At 37.9% G+C, this 20,823-nt stretch overlaps 2 protein-coding genes and 1 pseudogene across 2 annotated transcripts; 1 reads left to right on the forward strand and 2 right to left on the reverse strand.

Moving 5' to 3' along the window:
• Positions 1–262: 262 nt before the first annotated feature.
• Positions 263–2,307, reverse strand: LOC130220474 (uncharacterized; annotated as a pseudogene).
• A 4,412-nt stretch (positions 2,308–6,719) lies between these two features.
• LOC130220475 (butyrophilin-like protein 2) lies at positions 6,720–10,722 on the reverse strand. The gene is made up of 4 exons (XM_056452752.1): positions 10,674–10,722; positions 9,263–9,607; positions 8,823–9,179; positions 6,720–6,841 (listed from the first exon to the last, which is right to left on the reverse strand). Exons 1-4 carry the CDS (start codon positions 10,720–10,722, stop codon positions 6,720–6,722), a joined length of 873 nt encoding a protein of 290 aa, XP_056308727.1.
• Positions 10,723–12,254: 1,532 nt separating this feature from the next.
• On the forward strand, positions 12,255–19,255 carry LOC130220476 (28S ribosomal protein S7, mitochondrial-like). Its single transcript, XM_056452753.1, has 4 exons — positions 12,255–12,439; positions 15,945–16,008; positions 16,110–16,277; positions 18,765–19,255. Exons 1-4 carry the CDS (start codon positions 12,261–12,263, stop codon positions 18,984–18,986), a joined length of 633 nt encoding a protein of 210 aa, XP_056308728.1. The 5' UTR covers positions 12,255–12,260; the 3' UTR covers positions 18,987–19,255.
• Positions 19,256–20,823: the final 1,568 nt, after the last annotated feature.

Below are 20,823 nucleotides of genomic sequence, written 5' to 3' on the forward strand. Positions count from 1 at the left end.
CACGCGCTTCACTCCTTTCTTAAAACGGCATATAAGGGGGTGCCGTCCCACTGAAACCCCTTCGAACCCTACATGGCAAGCGGAAATAGCGGCCAGGTAAACTTTAATGGTAGAGAACGCTCTCCCATTATCCAGTAAGCTTTGCAAAAAGCAGAGAATATCCCTCACCGAGCACTGGAAGGGTATAAGCCCTTCACTAGTGCACCAGTCCTCAAACACACGCCATTTCAGGTCGTACAGTTAGCGCGTTGAAGGAGCCCTAGCGCTCTGGATAGTGCTTATGACCTCCCGTGGAAGCCCGAGAGCATTTAGATTTAACCCTTCACGGGCCAGACCCAAAGGTTGATTTGTTCTGGGTGAGGGTGAAATATCTGTGAGGGTGAAATAATTGTGACAGCAGGTCCCGTCGCAGCGGGAGCGGCCAGGGCTCTCCTTGCAGAAGTTCGGCGATCTCTGCCAACCACAGCCTGCCCGGCCAACGGGGGGCTATTAGAAGGAGAGTCAACCCGCTTTCTCTTACTCTGTCCAGGGTGGGAGAAATTAGACTTAACGGTGGGAATGCATACAGCAGCACGTTTGGCCACGGGTGCGCCAGCGCATCCACACCCAACGGCGCATCCTCGTCCTCGAGAGAGAAATACAGCGGACATTTTGCGTTTGCCCGCGAGGCGAAGAGATCTACGGCAGCCTTGCCGTACATCTCCCAAATTTGATTCACCACCTGCGGGTGGAGAACCCATTCTCCGTACGTCGGGTTGCCCCTCGACAGAAGATCCGCCCCCACATTTCTGACTCCCGGGACGTGCGTCGCGCGCAGTGAGCTCAAGTGAGCGGCGCTCCAGACAATCAGCTTGCGCGCTAGATTGTGCAGCTGCAACGATCGCGTTCCCCCTTGGCGGTTGATGTACGCCACCACCGTTGTGTTGTCCGTCTTGACTAAAACATGAAAACCCTTCAAGAATGGAAGAAAATGTTTTAAACGCCAGAAAAACTGCCATCAGCTCCAGCATGTTAATGTGAAGCTCGCGCAGCCGGTGTGTTCTGAACGAGACCAGGTTCCTTTGTGAAAATGGGTCAGGCATAGACTGAACGCCGTAATCCTTCTCTCCGAAAGCATGGCGCGGTAAGTTACCGAGTCTAGGCGCAGGCCCAGATACTCTATCTCCTGGGACGGAATCAGCTGGCTTTTGGCGTTGTTGATTCTGAATCCCAGCCTTGTGAGATGAGTCGAAAGAGTCTCTGCATCCCGCTCGCGTGTGCGGGCGCATATCAGATAATCGTCCAGATAAGCGGATATGCGCAGACCCTTGTGTCTCAGCGGAGACAGCGCTGCTTCCATGCATTTGCTGAACACCCGCGGAGCTAGACTGAGCCCGAATGGAAGAGTAACAAATTCGAACACTTCGTTCTGAAAGGAAAACCTGAGATATTTCCTGTGTGCTGGATAGATGCTTATATGAAAGTAAGCATCCTTGAGATCGATCGAGGCGAACCAATCGCCCCGGCGGATCGAACGAGTGAGAGCTCCTACTGTGAGCATCTTGAATTTGTACTTCCTTAAGTGCTTGTTTAAAGCACGCAGGTCCAGTATTGGGCGCAGACTCCCATCTTTCTTTGGGATTAGAAAGTAACGTGAGTAAAAACCCGTCTGAGTTTCCTCCACTGGAACTCGTCTTATAGCTCCCTTCCCCATGAGGGAGGATATCTCTGCCTCCAGCACCTGAGCCGAATCCTCGTTTGCCACAGATGCTATAACCCCGTTGAAAGGAGGGGGTTTTCCAGCAAACTGAAGCCTGTAACCCCTGGTTACGGTTGCGAGGACCCACGGGTGCGGAGAACACTCTATCCAGGCCTCCGGATGAAGAGACAGAGGCTGCTGCCGAACCGGCCCCACTGATGGAGTGCTGGCGCCCTCTTGTGGCCAGAGAGAAATTTGGCCAGGATCTGTTTGGCTCAGAGACTGGCCCGTCTCTCGGCTTTGAGCTTTCGCTTTTCTCTGTTTTTATTTGCCATGAACACAGGGAATGAAGTGCTTTGTGACAACGCACTTGCGAACGTGTGCCTGAACTCGGCAGACCGCATGGTGGCCGAATGCTCTGCACATGAACTTGTGGAACTGCCGTCGGCAATCCACAGAACATTGTGTGTTGAGGGGAAGCTGAACTGGCCTGAACACAACTCTGAACCATTTCTCCGCTCAAATTCCACCTCCTCTGCATTTTTGCGGGTGTGGAAACAAACGCGGCGGACTGTGGAGAAGACATCGCAGAAAACCCTAGGTGCTGCCCGTCTCTCCTCTCCAAACATAGCGTCCTAGGAGTCCCTCTTCTTTTTGGCGGAGGGGTTAGCGGATCTGGACTTTGCAGCCGCTGCCGCGAATGACTGCTTTCCCCATGGCTTAGCGTTTGGAGCAGCGAGGGGGCGAGCCGTCTGCTCTGTGCTGTGGGGTTTAGGTGGTCTGGACGCACTGACAAATTTTCTGCCCTGCGTTGGAGGAGTGGGCCGAGTAGCAGGAACAGGAGGACGTGATGTCCTTTTACGAGGCAAGCAGAGGTCAAAAGTCTCCTCGTCCTTCTTTTTAAGGTCGCATCTCTGCCTCATCGACGCGACCGACTGACCGAATAACCCACTCGAGTCTACGGGAGCGTCGAGATAATCCAATTTTTCCCTGTCCCCGATACTCGAGAGATTCAGCCACAGCGATCGCTCGCCCGCAACGGCGAGAGCCATGGTACGGCCGGAGCTTTGCACCGCCCCGCGTGAGGCGCGCAAATTGAGGTCTGTAATGTTGCAGATCTCTTCCCAGACTGCCGGGTTTGGATTGCCGGCATCCAGCTGCGTGCCAAGCTCCTCCAATAATACGGCTTGATAGGCCGTCAGGAATGAAGTGACGTTCAAAGCCCTCACTGTTAGCGCCGAAGATTTATATATCTTCTGATACATGGAAGCATTGAAGCGTTCCATTTTACCAGGGAGGGACGATGTGGCCGATGAAACAGCAGCCCGCCTGTTTGGATGCAGGTGAAGAGCCACCGTCTGCTCGACCACTGGAGGGTTAGAGAGCCCTAGTCCCCCCATCGCGCTTACGTCGAGTGACGAGTAACCCTTGACGGGCACGCGGTTGGTATAGGGTTTATCCCATGACCGCTTCATCTCCGTGATGCAATCTGGGAGAGCGGGAAGTAGTTGTTTTGCTGGGGGAGCGCGGGGAGTGAGCCTTTTCCCGTCATACACATCCCGTTTAACTCCTGGATGACCAGGAGTCACAGGCCACGCCACGCCGAGCTTGGCGGAAGCACGTTTGCAAACCTCTGTGAGATCGCAATCCACCACGGTCGACGCCACCTCACCGCTTTGCGCGCTAGTCGGCCTGGATGCGTGGGAAGAAGGGCGGATGACATCCTCCTCCTCATCGTCCGGCTCATCTCAGAGGAGACGGGCTAGTGTCTCATCATCCTCCTCCTCCTCATCCCCTTCCATCTCATCCCCGCCCGCCAGTAGCTGCTGGTCGAACAGCGGCTCATACACGGGGGATTCTACCTCCGTGATGTCCCCCCACGAAGTAAGATCCCGCGGAGGAGAGGATTTGGCGTCATTAGAAGCTCGAAGCCTTCTCTCCAAAATCCTCATCGGCATTGCCTGGCAGTGCACGCAGCTTTCGGTGTTCGCCAACGAGGCCTGGGCATGCTTCGCACCCATACATGCGATGCACATCGGATGTGAATCCCGGCCCGAGATCATAAATCCGCACGCTGACGGACAGGAGTGCGAAGAGGCCTCCTTCCCCTTCTCCACCGTGACTTTAGACATGGTGAGTCAAAATCAGAGTTAGCTCGCCTTAACGCGTTAGCTATATCAGTTGCTGCTAGTAAAAGCAGCAAAAAATACTCCGTAACGAGCAAAGAACCCACGACAGATTCAGATGACTGAGCTGCGTTCGGCAGCGTTAGCCTTGACGGTACGTTTGTGAACAGAGCAGCGCAGCCTGGGTGCTTAAGGAAAGTCTTCACGAGGAAGAGTGCTAGAATGCCGATTCGGGGAATCACAGCGGATTATAAAGGAGAGGGTGGGCTCCTAATCGCGAGCTGTGATTTGTCCGTCCTCGGACGGACGTGGTGTAATTGGTGCTTCCACAGTCTGTCACGCCTGAGGCGTTTCCCATAGTGAGATACCGAGCGAATTTTTGAAAGAGAACTGCCATGATTAAGCCATCGTGTTTGGTAATTGTGTAATAAAATGCAAGTAAATTAATGAAACCAGTTAGGAAAGTTAGTAAAAATGAAGCTAATAAATATTTCAAATCACTCAAAAACTCTTACCTGTACTCAATATGAGGCACATCAGCACAACACTTCCAAAGAATACCCCAGAAACTACACGAGGTGAGGTGTCTGTATCATGTGCTCTTTTTCTCCAGCCATATGAGAAGAGAACTACAGAAATAGAGAAATTAAAAGGCACACAAGATCAATAATGTCCTTAAGCAAGATCACTCTGAAAGAAGTGGGTTTGTAAAATAATGTTCCCTCAAGTAAGTGTAAAATGTAAACATCAAAATATTGAAAACGTGAAGACCATCACATGTACACCAACATATTAAAAAAAAAAAAAATCAGGCAACAGTAAACACACAATCCAATATAAATAAACTATAAAATAATGTAATCCTGTTATTTTAATTTTGGAAAATATCTAAAACAGCTGACACAGTATAATGCTGAGATACTAAATGAGTACCAGACAGCTACAACCATTCTCCGTCTTTTATTAATTTATTGTTGTCATTATTTTGTCATATTTCATAAAGCTCTTGTGTCAGTAAGATGAACACGGTCTCAGTTGTGTAAAATGTGGATTTACCTGAATAAACAACGAGTGTGAAAATGGCAAATTCTCTCGTTAGTGTGAAAAAGCTGCTCCATGATTTAAGATTTCCTGCAGACAGAAAGTGTGAAACACATCAGCTCTTACACACTGTCTTTATTACAGTGCATGTTAGTTCTGTCTTTTTTTGACTGACTAAATTATACAGTTTTCTCTTAACAGAGATCAGCACATGTTCTTACTCTCAAAATAAATATTCAAACAAGGATTTGCATCAACTATTAGATCATCAACACATTAAAAATAATTCCAAAATACTTTGAGTAGATTTATTAGGGATTTGTTTTAAAGCAATGTACTTGTACAAGGTATAATATCTATTATTAGTGCACAGATTCATGGCATTACTACTACACATACTGTCCTCCAAACGTTTGGTGTTTTAAAAGAAGCAAATTTTGCTCATCAAGGCTGCATATATTAAAATAAATACAGTAAAAACTTTAAAATTGAGAAATTACAATATTAAAACAGTGTTTAATATTGTAATTATAATTGTATAAACTGTTTTCTTATTGAATGTAGTTTCAAATTTAGTTTATTCATGTGACTCAAAGCTGACTTTTCATCATCATTACTCCAGTCTTCAGTGTCATATGATCGCTCCAAACATCATTATAATATAATGATTAGCTGTTCTTTGGTAAAAAGTAAAAAAATAAGAGCTTTAATTGTTTTCAAAACTCGATTTGTTTTCAAGTTTTTGGAGGTCAGTGTATCTGTTATATTACTGTACTCTGCACTTTCAATATTTGATGCCTGAACATATTTAAATGCAATAGAATCATTCATTAATAATACCATGCTAACAATTGAAAGGGACCTATTATGCAAAACTCACTTTTATAAGGGGTTTAAACACAGTTGTGTGGCAGCCGTCTGTGATTATAGCCAGCTTTTCGTGATGAAAAATATTAGTTGTAATCTTCTTATAAATCACACTTGATAAAAAAAGCAGTCTGCAGAAACACTTTGATTGACATTCTCCCTTTGTACGTGTCATCAGAGAGTGAAAGGCCCCCCAGTGACAATCTCTCCCTCATTGGCATAGGATGTTGGTCTTGTTTTTGAATCTGCACACTATGCTGACACACAGACATTTGTAGCTCCGCCCTCTTTTAAAAGAGTACAATCTCATTTGAATTTAAAGCGACAGTCACCAAAATTACACAATTAGGATCAAAGCCTAAAAGGGAGTTTCAAGGAGTTATAAAAACTATCTGTGTGGTATTTTGAGCTGAAATCCATACACTCTCTGGGGACATCAGAGACTTATTTTACATCTTGTAAACTGGCATAATAGGTCCCCTTTAATGCCTCCATCATTAAGCATATATTGTTCTCTCTGTGGAAAATAAACTTTATATCCCAACATACCTTTAAGATACTTCAAACAGGACAAAGCCCAGATCAGCATAAAAGGCCTCAGAATATAAAGAGCAGAGCAGGTGATGGTCTCATGCAAAGATCCTGCAACACAATATTTCATTACAGACACTGAAAATAACTGCATTATGTGAAGACATTACTACAATAAGCCATTACTTAACCATTGAAGAATACAAATGAACAAAACACTGACACGATTCAGTCAAAATTCAACTAAACATTATTAATACAGGATTTATTTTAACTCGAACACAATCAAGAGCACTAAACTCCTGCACTCACCTTCAGTAAAGCCCCAAAGGATGAAGGCTAAGAACATACAGATGTTTGGGAAAAAGACCAGAGAAAGCTGAAGATTCCAGATTGTGCTGCTGGAGACTAAAGAGAAAATGCAGAATAATCACAATTACATGAGCAAAACACTTGCACTGACACATAATACAGACTTATTCACTTATTAACACACCAGTGTTTGTACTGCAGTAGATCAGAGAGCAGAGCAGAAGAACAGCTCCAGATCCAGCAGCAACACAGAAAAACAACACAGCTATGTGCAAAGAAGAGAAACCTGGAGAGGGAAACATCAGTTATAACACTGCACAGAACAGACATAGCATATTCACTTTTTTTACAATAATGGGTGTTTTGAACAAAACCCCAAACAGTCTTAAAACAGTAAATGTGCATGCATTTTGACGGTCAATCTAGATAAACTGCCTTTAAATTTGTTCTTCGTGTTCAGCTCAACGTGAGCAATGAGCAAATAACTAATAATTTATCTTGCTTCAGAATGGGAGAAATGGAGATACACAATAAAGTCACATAAAACTGATTAGACACATAGAACTGAACATAAAACACATAGAACTGAACATCTTAACCTGTGATACAGTTAAAAAAAACACCTTTTCATGTTTGTTAAATTCCTCTTTAAATTAACAAATAAAAATGATAAATTTACTAAAATACAACAAATGATTGATTAATTATATTGACAATCTTCTTGGGGCCTAGACACACGAGCATAAAACAAACTAACTGACAGCTTCTATGAAAAAATATTATGCATGTACACTATGATACAATCTCCTAAAATGCACTGCTTTTGATTCATTCAGGTTTTTTAAGTATAGTCTAGATAAAAACATTCAGACACTCTTATTCACAAATTACTTAAAATCCAAAGAATGACTCGCATTGCTGCCAGTCTACAGTTACAAAGACAAATCTTAATCAAGTCAGCAATAAATCAACAGCTTTTAAAAGCAATAAGTCTCAGGAAGCCGTGGTTTACTATGAATTTATAACAGCTAAAGAGCATTGTTAGCATTAGCAATATACAGCAGCTTCACGGGGCTAATTGCTTTTATAATATAGTTATTCCATATATATATGAACAAAATAAAGTTGACGAGTTCGCCTGCTCATTCAGTCATGACAGATAATGGTAAAGAAACTAACCTTGCTGTCATTGAAGGAGGCTCGACTTGAGCTATGAATTTAACCCTCCTGTAGTCTTAAAAATCTGCCTACACATTTTCCCCTTTGACTCAAAAATGACCCACCTTCACTAAACCTCTAAAATAAAGCAGCTAAACTTAATTTCAATCCTCAAATCTGTTTTGTATGAAGAAACAACCTCATCTTTATCAAACTGTTAATGTCTGGGGTTTCCCTGATCAGTGTGCAGTATTTCATCAGTGTTTCTGATTTTTGACTAAAGTAAAGGGTGTATTTTGCTAATGCTAAAGACACCTGCATATGTGTAAAACGTTTTTAGAAAGACATTATTCATAAAAGTTAAAGCAGCAAATTATTATTGGGAGGTGTATGTGTTTTTGTCTGTGTGCACCAGTGGTTTTTGTGGTGTAAAAATAGTTTTATAACTGGTGGATCAAAATTGACCTAAAAGACAACCGTTGTACCCTAAATGTGTACAACCTTATCATGAAAAATTATTGACTTTTTTTTCCCAATGTTGGGGTTATTAGAGAAACTCACCAAACATCAAGATAAAAACATTGTTGTTTTTTTTTCTGCTGTTAAAATAATGCATGGGTCATTTTTGACCCTTAACAGATGGGTTAAACCCATGAGTGTACTTCTGAAGGCAAAGACTGAGAAAAACATTTCACCTGACACAGGGAAATGACTGCTGCTTAGATACCACTGTGATGATTGACACGCATTAATGATCATGCTGTTCATGAGCCTACATGATGAACTTCATCAAACAATACAGTTTGTTTGCTCAGTGATGATAGCTGGATTGATAGTCAGCAACACAGTCAAAGGTGTCTGTCTGTGGAGTAATTTACATAAAACAACTTTGAATCTGGCTCAATCAATCAATCAATCAATCAATCAATCAATCAATCAATCAATCAGAATCAAGCACCGGAACCATGAATACTAGCAACAAAAGGCATAGTTAACACCAAGTGTTAATGTAAAATGATAAAAGGCATATTATTGGCATATAAGTGTCAACATTATTTAGGGAGGTTTTCATTTAAGTTTAGAGCATATTGACCATATTTGTTCCTTACCCAGTCCCTCCAGCTCTACAGTCGCATTGGCTGATAAATCTCCAGAAAACACTTGACACATGTAAACTCCTTTATCCTCAGTTCTGACACTCTTCAATCTGAGAGAGAAATTTCCTTTGGGGATTTCAGCAGTGAAGAACTCAACTCTGCCTCTGAACTGCTCATTTGATGAATCTGGTAAAGTCTCGTTGTTTTGGTAAAGCAGGACCAGAATGTCTCCATCATCGTCTGTTTTCAACCATGAAACCTCTTCAATGTGTTCAGGTGTGATGTGAGAGTCTACAGAGCAGTTCAGAGTCACGTCCTCACCAACATATGCAGAAGCAGGACGATTTGATCCTAATACTAACAAACGCTCTGAAAGAAAATTAAGTTTCATACATTACATCAAATCTCATTTGATTTAAATGTTCACGAGAATTTAAGTTGATTTCACTCACCAACATCTTTTATCTGAGCCACAGTTTCTCCAGAATCCTGCTGAATGAAAACCTTACACCTGTATTCTCCTTGATCTTGAGCTGTCAGATTGTCCAGACGGAGGGAGAAGTTTCCATGTTGAATCTCCTCAGTAAAGAAATGAGCTCTATCATGATAATCCTGCTGCTGGACCTCTGGTCGACCCTCACCATCTTGATACAGATGAACCAGAGTCTCTGAGTCTGATCTTCTCCATTCCACCTCCAGATCCTCCATTAGTGAGACTACATCAATATAACAGGGCAAAACCACTGAAGATCCCAGAGGAGCAGACAGAGGAGCAGAGGGACCGTGAACAGTGAAGCCTGTAAAGAAAGCAAACCTGATTAAGGTGCTTGTGGAAAAAAACGCGGCAGGAAATACTAAACTATTTTCGCATATCATGGTAAAACAACAACAACAAAAAAGTAATAATACCATCAGTGACCATCAAAAACATTGACATGAAAATGCAGATAAGAAGGTCCATCGTGAATTACTAATTAAATTAACAAATCATATCATAAATTATCTTGATAACGTGAGTCCTTTTCGACGAGGCATAACGGTCCATCAAAATAAACTTTCACTTTCGTTTTTTTTTCAGTTTGAAGTGTGTGCGTTTCAGACTGGTTTGAAATCAGAACCGCAAAACACGGATATAACATTAACTGTTAAAAATGCTCTATAAAAACGGCTTATAAAGTCATGTAAAACAGAGCCATGAGTAACAACCCCTTACATTTTAAAAATCACAGATGACAATATTAAAAGAAAACAGCAATTTTTCCCTGACTTTAATTTATGGCTTTTCAAATTGCGTCAAAAGATTTAAAAATGCTAAATCAATGTAACGTTACAGTCAAACATGTTCAGTTTATTATATAATGTAAAGAAATGAATAAGCAATAAACCACAAAATATAAAGTTACCTGTTTTATGAACGTCGGGTCTCTCTATCTCTCTCTCCAAATCAGATGATAAATTACAGGGAATTAACGGCTATGAACAAACTAACCCTTAAAGCAGGAGCTATAAGTCAACCTCTTCGTCTCGTCGAGTAAATTGTATTAATTATTAGTGGATACTAAAGGATTCATATTTGATTTAAACGGGTTAACGTTAAGGTTGCCTATTTAAAAAATATTTAACTTAAACGGTTTCATGGGCTCAAAGAGCGTGACTAGAGGGCGCCACAAATATAAATTAACCTTGTAGGAAACTGACCAACTGACAACAATTCAGACAACTAGTCGTCTTTGGACACTGAGAACTGAATGAATGTACGTTTAAAGATTTTTTTTTAAAACGCAAGATGTTGCGTTTGGCTCTCCCAATAATATCCAGCTGCAGACCCGCAGAACCACATAGGTACACTCAATCTAGGCATACCATATATGGTTTCGGCGGATGTTGACGTTATTAACGTCTTCTTGGACATCGTCGTCGATATATTTTGATATATAGGGTTAATAAATATTGTACACAATAAACAACAGTGTTTACTTTATTTCACAAATATTACGAAATGGGGAGCGTTGTTTCCGATCGCCATTCAAGTATAATAGACTGAACAGTTTTCTATCAGTCATCATAGATGATCTCATTATTGTCTGACAGAGTCAATATCGCAGATACTCGTTTGCTGGCCTTGCTAAAAGATCTAAATTGGACAGGTTTAATTTATATAATGGATTCATTTATAATGAAGGAAATAATAGCAAGTTAATATAAGCAATAATACATTTTATATGTAATTAATGTATAACACTATGTTAATATTTTACTCAAGCGATGTAATAGTGTGTATTTGCTTAATTTTCTAATAACTTTTTAATTAATGATTTCCCACATTAAATGCTGTAATTTATAGTATGCAAAATATTGTTTTTAAACCAAAATTTAGCAATAAAAACAAATTAACTATTAATAATTAATTTAAAAATAATTATACTAAGTATATATATATATATATATATATATATATATATATATATATATATATATATATATATATATATATATATATATATATATATATATATATAACAGCTGTGACAGTTTAGTAAAAGATAGTAGTTTATAATCAGATAATCAGTTAAGATAATCAGTTTATAGCTATGTTATATATTGCTTAAATGATTAACTATAGTAATTCATTTTAATGTGACACATTATTGTTTGCTTTTTATATTTTACAGCAAACTTATTTTAACCAAGTATGATAATATTAAGATCCTAAAATTAGTTTATTACACTTAATCCTACAATTAGACGGTCTATTATGTTTTCTTTGTGTATGTGACACATGAATAAAGTCATTAGTGTCTTTAACCAATTATTTTTATTTACATAACTTGAGTTCAGAAACTGCAGAGATGTTAAAATGATCGTTACGATATAATAATAATGACTGAAATGGGAAATCATATTTGTGAAATTCAATAGGTGGCGATAATGCTAAGGAATTAAGTTACCATATATGGTTTGCCTAAATCGTGTGTGCTAGATTGTGTGCCTGAAACGTGTGTGGTTCTGCAGCTGGACATATCTCTTGCCATTTTACTCAGGCAATGTTTTTAGGCCTGCGTGCTACACTTTGGGGTCCTTTCACAAGTGCGTTTTACCGCTGATCTGAGATCTGCGTTTGTTCTTCTTCTCCAGTATTAAATAGCAGTTTGCCACCCAAGCTGATCCAAGGCAACCCTATTACAACATCGTAAAGATGGCAGCCTCCGTCAGGCATTTACTGAAACCTTGGACACCGAGGTACATTTATACGTTTTTTTATTCTTATGACAGGAATATCTGTGAGGAGATTTCACCTTCACTGTGTAATTCATAATTTGTTTGATTCATCGTTGAGTTTACTATTTTCTTCCAAAACTCAAGCATGCTTTACAAAATACACGCTGTTGTTTGTAACATAATAACGACGATCATGCCTAATATTCCGCATGTTTCCTCAGCCTGTACCTCATGAGATGGAGTCGGTATAATCCATACTATCTAGATCCTGAACCCAGAAAAGATGCCCCAGTCTCAGACTCAGAGCTCAGTCCTGAACAGAAAGAGCTGCAGGAGCTTAAAACTGTGCGACCGATAAAAGCAGCTCTGACCGGCGACACCAGCTCTCCATTCAGCGACCCTCTGATCAGGTAAAACCTACATTTAAAGTCAATATAAAGCAGTAGTGTCCAAACTCGGTCCTGGAGGGCCGATATCCTGCATAGTTTAGCTCCAACTTGCTTCAACACACCTGCCTGGAAGTTTCTAGTATACCCAGAAAGAGCTTGATTAGCTGGTTCAGGTGTGTTTAATTGGGGTTGGATTTAAAATATGTAGGACACCAGCCCTCCAGGATCGAGTTTGGAAACCCCTGAATTAGAGCAATTCTTTGCAAATGTTAACCTTGCCATTAAAACATAAAAGTTTTCACCAAAATAGCGAAACCCTTTCTAGGTTGTTTGTGTAAGCAAGTATTCTACAATGCTATAAAAATACTCAGAAATGTCTCTGTCATAGTTTTCAAACTATTCTATTTGGTTTACTAAAGTCACACAAGTGCCAATTTCACATCGGTCACATCCATAATGAAGCTTTTTCCTCATAAATGCAAAAATGTCAAAAAAAAAAAAATCAATCATGTTTATTCTATAGAGAGCAGCTCTTATCCTTTTAATAAGCATTATTTCATTTGGGTTGTGCAGTTTAATTCACAGAATTTCTACAAAGCATGTTGTAAACTTGCTAACTTTTTTGGTCACATTCATAACGCATGATAATTTCCTTCATTTAAAATCTAAAGAAAAGTTTACAGATTCATATTTTTCTCATCTTATAACTCTGGTTAGTAATTTTGGTAAATATAAACAGATGTTTCAAATATAATGTTAACGTTGTTTATTTTCTCTGTGAATTTATTTAATTCAATGTTACTTTTTACTGCAAATGTCACATCCATATTGCTGGAAATTATTATAAAACTATATAAATACAATGAGATCCTAAAGCAGGAGGTCACATTGACAATCTAGAATTCAATTGTATTAATTATTCTGAATAAAACATCACACAATTTAAAACTTTAAAAGGTCTTTAAAAGCAGAAAGTCTCGGTTAATGATGGATTTAAATGTTGTGTACTCTGTAGTATATTAATATTATCCTCTGCAGTTTGGGATTTCCTATATAAGTATGTGAATACATATGAAAAGCCAGCAACACCAAAAATTCCAGAAGTAGCCAATTTATTTTGAGGTAAAGTTGGTTTTATATTCTCACTTTTGTTTATTTTTGAACAATAACATGGTAACTACATTGTTTACCACGTTTCTTTTAAATATTGGGTTTGAAATCAGACAACATCAGCAATGTTTAACTGATGTGAACAATGTTGTACTTTTGATACTCTTTGGCTGGTAATATTATTTCCCTATTTGGAATTTGAAAATAATACTTTTCTGAAATGATATTAAGGATATAGAATATGCAAATATAAATTAAACTATACCTTGATCAAAGTTATGAGGTCACATTGAGAATCTAGAATTTAAATGTTTTTTCCTTATTCTGAATTAAAATCTCAGTTCAACATGACACAATTCAAAGCTTTTTAAAGGTTTTTAAAAGCAATACGTCTAAGTTAATCATGGATTTAAATGTTGTGTACACTGCAATATATTAATTCCTTCTTATTGAGTATTTTGGGATTTCCTATATAAATATGTAAGCAATATTAAAATCTAGATTAATTTACTTGAGATCCTAAATGCAGCAGTAAATTTTATTTATTTGTTTATTTTTTGGCTGTGTAGTTTCCAAATTTTTGTATTTGGAAACAGATATATTCAAGCACCATGCATTTTGTATTATTATTTGAACAATTAATTAAAAAGGTAAAAAGTTCAGTATGAATTATTTCAACTATTTTTTTAAAGTGTTTTAATACTCATTTTGTAATCTTTACTACTTTACATTCACAGAACTTATAAATGTTTTGAACTTCCTTCAAATTATTATTTACATTTTCTATTCTTGGTCTTCAAAAAAGTGTGACATTGGTCTTCATAAAACCTGTAGAAACTCTATATTTAATTATTTATATTTATTTTTGCTCCATTATATTTACTTATTTATTTATTTATATGTACCTATTTATAATATTGTTTATCAAAAGAAAGTTGAAAGATTATTTTAAACTTTTTAAAGAAGCCTGTGCTTTACTTTTAGCATTGGAATATAAAGAAAATGTCCAACAAAAGTAATCTATCATTTTTATAGACTCAAAGTCATGCCTCCAAGTTGTGGAATCTTCAAAAAATGATCACCCTTTGATTGGTAATATTTTAAAGTTCATCATCAAAATCAGTTATCACATCATTTTTTGCTGGGTTCCCGACTTGTCGGGGTTTTAGGAAATGAGCGAGCTGATGCAGCTGCTAAAGACGCTTTGAAGCAAGTGATGAACAAATGCCAAATTCCTCCATCAGATGAGACCTTTTATCAAATGTTTACATTTTAAACAAGTGGCAAGAGGAGTGGAATGTATTGGAAAATAATAAATTATATGAAATACAACCTGAAATCCCACACAGAATTAATACATTTTAAGACTAGATTTGATCAAGTGGTTTTTACCAATGTCGCATTGGACATACAATAACAACCCATGGTTTTTTGCTCCCAGGTGAAAGCCCTACTCCGTGTTTGTACAGCACAACTCCCCTTACAATAAAACACATTTTACTGGACTGTCCTGCTTATAATGATTCCAGGAGACAAATTTTTTATGAAATTAAATTAAATGTTGATTTTTAATTTTATATTTATTATTGAAATGTTCCTGCCATGAAAATAGCCTTGGTTGCTGACATGGCATTAAATAAAAAATACATTACAATAAACTTTTTAAATGTCAATTTATTTGTAACTTTTTTCATCCCCTTCTCATAATTGTGAATAATTTTAAGCATTTCTCAGCGTATATCTCACAATTCTGATTTAAAGTCTATGTGGAACTAGGGGAAAATGTCAGTCATACCATAAAAAGACACATTTATTTATTTCTTTTTAATCCTGTCACAAAGATCAAGTATTTTTGGACTCCACTGCAAGTACACTGAAAAACAAACTAGTCTAAAACAATTTCCACTTTGAAATTGCTAGTGAAATCCCACAATTTAAAATAAACAAGAGACAAACTATTTTTTAATTCAGTTTTTCTACTTATAAATAACTGAAATACTATTTTTGTTTCAAACTAATTTTTACAGTACAGATTTGGATACTCTATCAGGGTTTCTACAGGTTTCATCGAGTCAAATTTAAGACTTTAAACCTTTTTAAGACCATTCTGAATTAATTTCCAGCCACATACAAGGCTAAACGCCCTAAAACAAAAAAAAAAACTATAACACATGTTATAATAATATTGTATGAAAGATAATTAAACTGTATTAGTAAATAGAGTTAATAAACAGAGTTAATAAAACTTATTAAGATGGAATGTTAGCCTGATTGGGCAGTCTTACATGGACATAGGAAAATTAAGACCTGTTTAAAATGATTTCAGACCTACAACACCCGAGTCTAAGATATTTTAAGACTTTTAGACCCCACAGATACCCTGTTTATTATGTCAAATGTCTTCTTTCTCTAACAGCAAGTTCATCAACATGATGATGTACGACGGCAACAAAATCCTTGCTAGAGGAATCATGACACAGGTTTGTTACATTACATTACATACACTAATCAGATATCACATTGAAATACCTGAAATGAGCCACAGCGTAATTTCTTGGATGTTTGTTTGGCTCCCATTTAGACGCTGGAGACCATAAAGAGGAAACAGGTGGAGAAATACCACAAATCTCCGGCCGCTAAGAGAGATGAGATCGAGTGCAACCCGTACGCCATCTTCCATCAGGCCATGGAGAACTCCAAGCCCATCATCGGCCTGGCCAGCATTCAGAAAGGAGGGAAGTTTTACCAGGTCAGTGAATAAACTGTTCACATTTACAATCAATAAAGCATTTACAAGACCCAATTTTCAACTATAAAGCTGCGGTCACACCAGAGTTTGTGTGTGCGAAATTCTGTTGTGTGGCGCTGTGAAAAGGGGCGGGATTAAACAAGATGATTAGACATTTTAAAAAGCGAGCGATTGCTCCATGTTTTAAATTTCTGTCCAGAGAGGTCCTGTTTTGATCCTCGATTGGTCTCACGCAGTCAAGTGATGTGATTTCGCAGGTCAGAGTTCACCAAGCTTGAACTTTGCACCACAGCGACATGCGAAACTTGACGCATGACCCTGCATTTCCGGTCTGACGCATTTGTGTGTATGAATGGAAGTCTATAGGAGGAAAAGCCCAGTGTGACCACAGCTTAAAAGAAAAACGTATAATGCAATTTGGCTGTTCATATACACAACAACAATGTCATTTTGAATACTTGAAATCAGTGTTTTGAAACTGGTTTTATCAGTTTATTTTGTTTCACTGTTAACTAAAAAAAGACGTTTGTGTCAGTGTTTTTGCTGGTATTCAACTTAGTTTGCACAACAACGTGCTAATATCTCAGTGTTTGGCTAATATGAGTTTAAATAGCCAAAACTCATACAAATATCTTAAGAAAAATGTGACTGATAGCTATTATAAACAATGCTTAAATTGCTTTTACAGAGCAAATATATTTAAATGAGATAGATAGATAGATAGATAGATAGATAGATAGATAGATAGATAGACAGATAGATTACTGCCATATTAGTGTAATGTCATGGCAAAAAAATCAAGTTTACAATATTTTATAAATATCATGTTTCTATAATTAAAAATATATATTTTAGCATTAAAAATAATTAAAAAAAAGACAATGTATAATATACCATACATCATAATATATACTATCACAAATTAAAGCTTAATTATATGGTGAATTTGAAGACATAACTCAATTTAATATTAAAATGATCATTATTTACTCACCGGCTTGTGGTCACAAACCTGTTTGACTCAGAAACAAAGATAAATGTAAGATAAAATCATTAGGCAATCATACAACAAACAATGCAGTGAAGCACTGAAATCAAAAGAAAAAGCACAATAAAATAATAATAATAATTAAAAAAAGACCAAATGTGATTGAATGAAGGTTTGCTATGGGTGGATCAAGTGATTGACAGGTTGATCCCGCCCTTACACACCAGTAAACACCATAGACTGTAAAATATATGGACGTAGTATCCGTGACGTCACCCATAGGTTTCTGAACACTGCAAAAGAAGCTACAAGTAGGCGCGGCCAACCGTCGCCATTTTTGTTCGCGCGTCATCGCACCCACGGCGGGATACCAAACAAGGGCAAAGAGGCGGAGAGTGGGCGGAGCTACAGACACCTGCTGGCACTTTGCTTAGACCTAGCAGACAGACTTTACTTTGGGAGAAACGCTTGATACTTTATTACCTGCGACTCGTTTGTGTTCTGACCACTTGTGCTTGGTTGTACACTTTACCAATAAAGTGTTTAGACTTTTAAAAACACTGTAGTAATACATTGAGCCACTAAGCATTGTTCTTATGACGTTTTCCTACAGGAGGAAAACGTGAAATACTTCCAAACACTTCAGATATAGTGTGTGTTAGTAAATGCAAGACTATTGATAAACTCTAGCAGAACACTGTATGATAACGCTTCAGATGACTGTTCTATAGCCTACAGCTAATCAATCTGTCAGATTCTGGAGTGCTTTACGGGTGTAAAGAAAAATATTAATGATAAATGATCTTAAATAAAACAAATACATTTATAGAGATGGTATACAAGTATATAACTTTACTCACATGGGAAACGGAGGCCACGTGAATGGTTTGTGAGCACAATTAAGTGCACACAGCATCCCATATCATCTGATAATTGTAAGAAATAAGTCCTAAGACAGCTGACTGTGTAAAGCCACATAAAACAAAACAAAAATATGATGAATATGCCGAGATCAGTGGCTAATCTGCCGGATTCAGCTGAGGTGAAGTGACGGCGACCAGCGAGACCTAGCTGTCACTCAAGTGGCCACGCCCTTAATTATGCAAACTTAATATAACCTAATATAAAGGAAATGGATGAGTTCTAAAAAAATTCACCCCCCTCACAGTTGTCATGGAGGGTAATAATAGCTATATGAACCAAAATCGTTCTTTGTACCAGGCTGTAAACACCTTTTTTTCTGCTGTAAAGTTGGCCATTCTAACAGTGGGCTCAATTGCAATTTGCTCTATTATGGAGCCAGGACTAGCGGAATTTTCATGAATTGCAGTTTCAGTTACTTCCATATTGGCTTCCCGAGGGAGAGCGGGAGGTTGCCGCTTGGTAAACACCAATCATTAAAGAAATATCTTTGAAAAGGGAGGAAATGTGTCCTTTTCCATGCATTCAAGCTTATCAAACTATATAAAACACGGACTCTTATGTTATCTGTCCTGCAGGTGCCCGTTCCTCTCACAGACAACCGGCGGCGCTTTATGGCCATGAAGTGGATAATCACAGAATGCAGAGACAACAAGCACCGGCGCACGCTCATGTACGAGAAACTCTCGCAGGAGCTGCTCGCCGCCTTCGCTAATGAGGGAAACGTGATTAAACGCAAACACGAACTTCACAAGATGGCCGAAGCCAACAGGGCATACGCACACTACCGCTGGTGGTAGACAAAGCAGATCTGGACTCATATTTCACACACTGATGTGGTGTGTTATGGACTGACAGCATCAGGAGAGATTGGATCATCTGGTTATCTTGACTCACAAATGCACAGTAGATGGCTTTGTATGGGAGTAAATAAAGCAAGCAATGAGGAAAAAACACTTCATTTACACCATCAACAGAGTGGTTGACTATACACAATTAAAATATATGTAATAAAGCAATTTAACAAAAAAAGCAAATACTGTTATTTATTTAAAACCTTTGAAATGGCATCAGAATAAGTTGATGATGCTTTTTCAAAAGCCTGAGGAATCAATCATGCTAAAAACAGCAGGACAGGAGCATGTTAATACCTTCAAAATACAAAATCATCATCAGACTTCATGTCAACATGAAAATCAGTGGCGCTTCTCATCTTATCCAAATGATTCATAACAGGCAAGCAAAGGTTTACTGTAGTTGCAAATTTATACAAAGTTACTGAATCACTACGCTTTTATTAATAACGTGCATGTTTTACTGGATATACAGTGCATCCGGAAAGTATTGATAGCGCTTCACTTTTTCCACATTTTTTTATGTTACAGCCTTATTCCAAATTGGATTAAATTCATTTATTTCCTCTGAATTCTACACACAATACCCCATAATGACAATGTAAAAAAAAGTTTTTGAAATTGTTGCAAATTTATTAAAACTAAAAACCTGGAAAAATCACATGTACATTAGTATTCACAGCCTTTGCTCAACAGTTTGTTGATGCACCTTTGGCAACAATTACAGCCTCAAGTCTTTTTGAATATGATGCCACAAGCTTGGCACACCTGTCTTTGGGAATTTTTGCCCATTCCTCTTTTCAGTACCTCTCAAGCTCTATCAGGTTGGATGGGAATTGACTGTGTAGAGCCATTTTCAGATCTCTCCAGAGATGTTCAATAGGATTTAGGTCTGGGCTTTGGCTGGGCCACTCAAGGACATTTACGGAGATGTTGTGTAGCCACTCTATTAATATTTTGGCGGTGTTCTTTGGGTCATTGTCCTGCTGGAAGATGAACTGTATTGCGTGTAGAATTTTGAGAAAATAAATTAATTTAATCCATTTTGGAATAAGGCTGTAACATAAAAAAAAATTTGAAGAAGAGAAGCGCTATGAATACTTTCCGAATGCACTGTACACACACACACACACACACACACTTCTCTTAATATAAAAAGAAAGTCATTACATCAAATCAAAACTGCATATTAATATTGTTAGCTCTTGTAAACTTTAAATTGTCACATTATCTAACAAATATACCCCATATTGTAGAAAAATGTTTTTGCCAACATATATACAGTTGAAGTCGGAATTATTCACCCACCAGTGAATCTTTCTCAAATGATGGTTAACAGAGTAATGAAATTTTCACAGTATTCCCTATAATATTTTTTCTTATGGAAAAAGCCTTATTTGTTTTATTTCAGGTAGAATAAATATATTATTATTAGAATATTATTAGCCCCTTAAGCTTTTTTTTTGTATACTGAACAAACCATCGTTATACAATAACTTGCCTAATTAACCTAGTTAAACATTTAAATGTCACTTTAAGCTTTAATGTGCTGTCATCATGGCAAAGATAAAATAAATCCGTTATTAGAAATGGGTTATTAAAACTGTTATGTTTAGAAATGGGTTTAAAAAAAAAATAATCTTTTCACTAAACAGAAATTGAGGAAAAAATAAACAGGAGGGCTAATAATTCTGACTTCAACTGTGTATATGTTGTAAATGTGAGGTTAAATAAAATTAACGTTAACTCAATAATTCAAACCTTCATGTATCAAAATAAATTA

The sequence above is a fragment of the Danio aesculapii genome, unplaced genomic scaffold (genome assembly GCF_903798145.1).
Source record: "Danio aesculapii unplaced genomic scaffold, fDanAes4.1, whole genome shotgun sequence".
NCBI lineage: Eukaryota > Metazoa > Chordata > Actinopteri > Cypriniformes > Danionidae > Danio > Danio aesculapii.

Bases quoted from the DNA above. Each gene is read 5' to 3' on its own strand.
- LOC130220475 (XM_056452752.1), bottom strand. From the start codon at position 10,722: ATGTCCAAGAAGACGTTAATAACGTCAACATCCGCCGAAACCATATAT. The intron at 9,608-10,673 runs GTATGCCTAGAT...CTTTCTTTACAG, and splicing joins ATCCGCCGAAACCATATATG to GCTTCACTGTTCACGGTCCC. The intron at 9,180-9,262 runs GTGAGTGAAATC...ATTTTCTTTCAG, and splicing joins GGCTCAGATAAAAGATGTTG to AGCGTTTGTTAGTATTAGGA.
- LOC130220476 (XM_056452753.1), top strand. From the start codon at position 12,261: ATGAGATGGAGTCGGTATAATCCATACTATCTAGATCCTGAACCCAGA. The intron at 16,009-16,109 runs GTTTGTTACATT...GCTCCCATTTAG, and splicing joins CTAGAGGAATCATGACACAG to ACGCTGGAGACCATAAAGAG. The intron at 16,278-18,764 runs GTCAGTGAATAA...TCTGTCCTGCAG, and splicing joins AAGGAGGGAAGTTTTACCAG to GTGCCCGTTCCTCTCACAGA.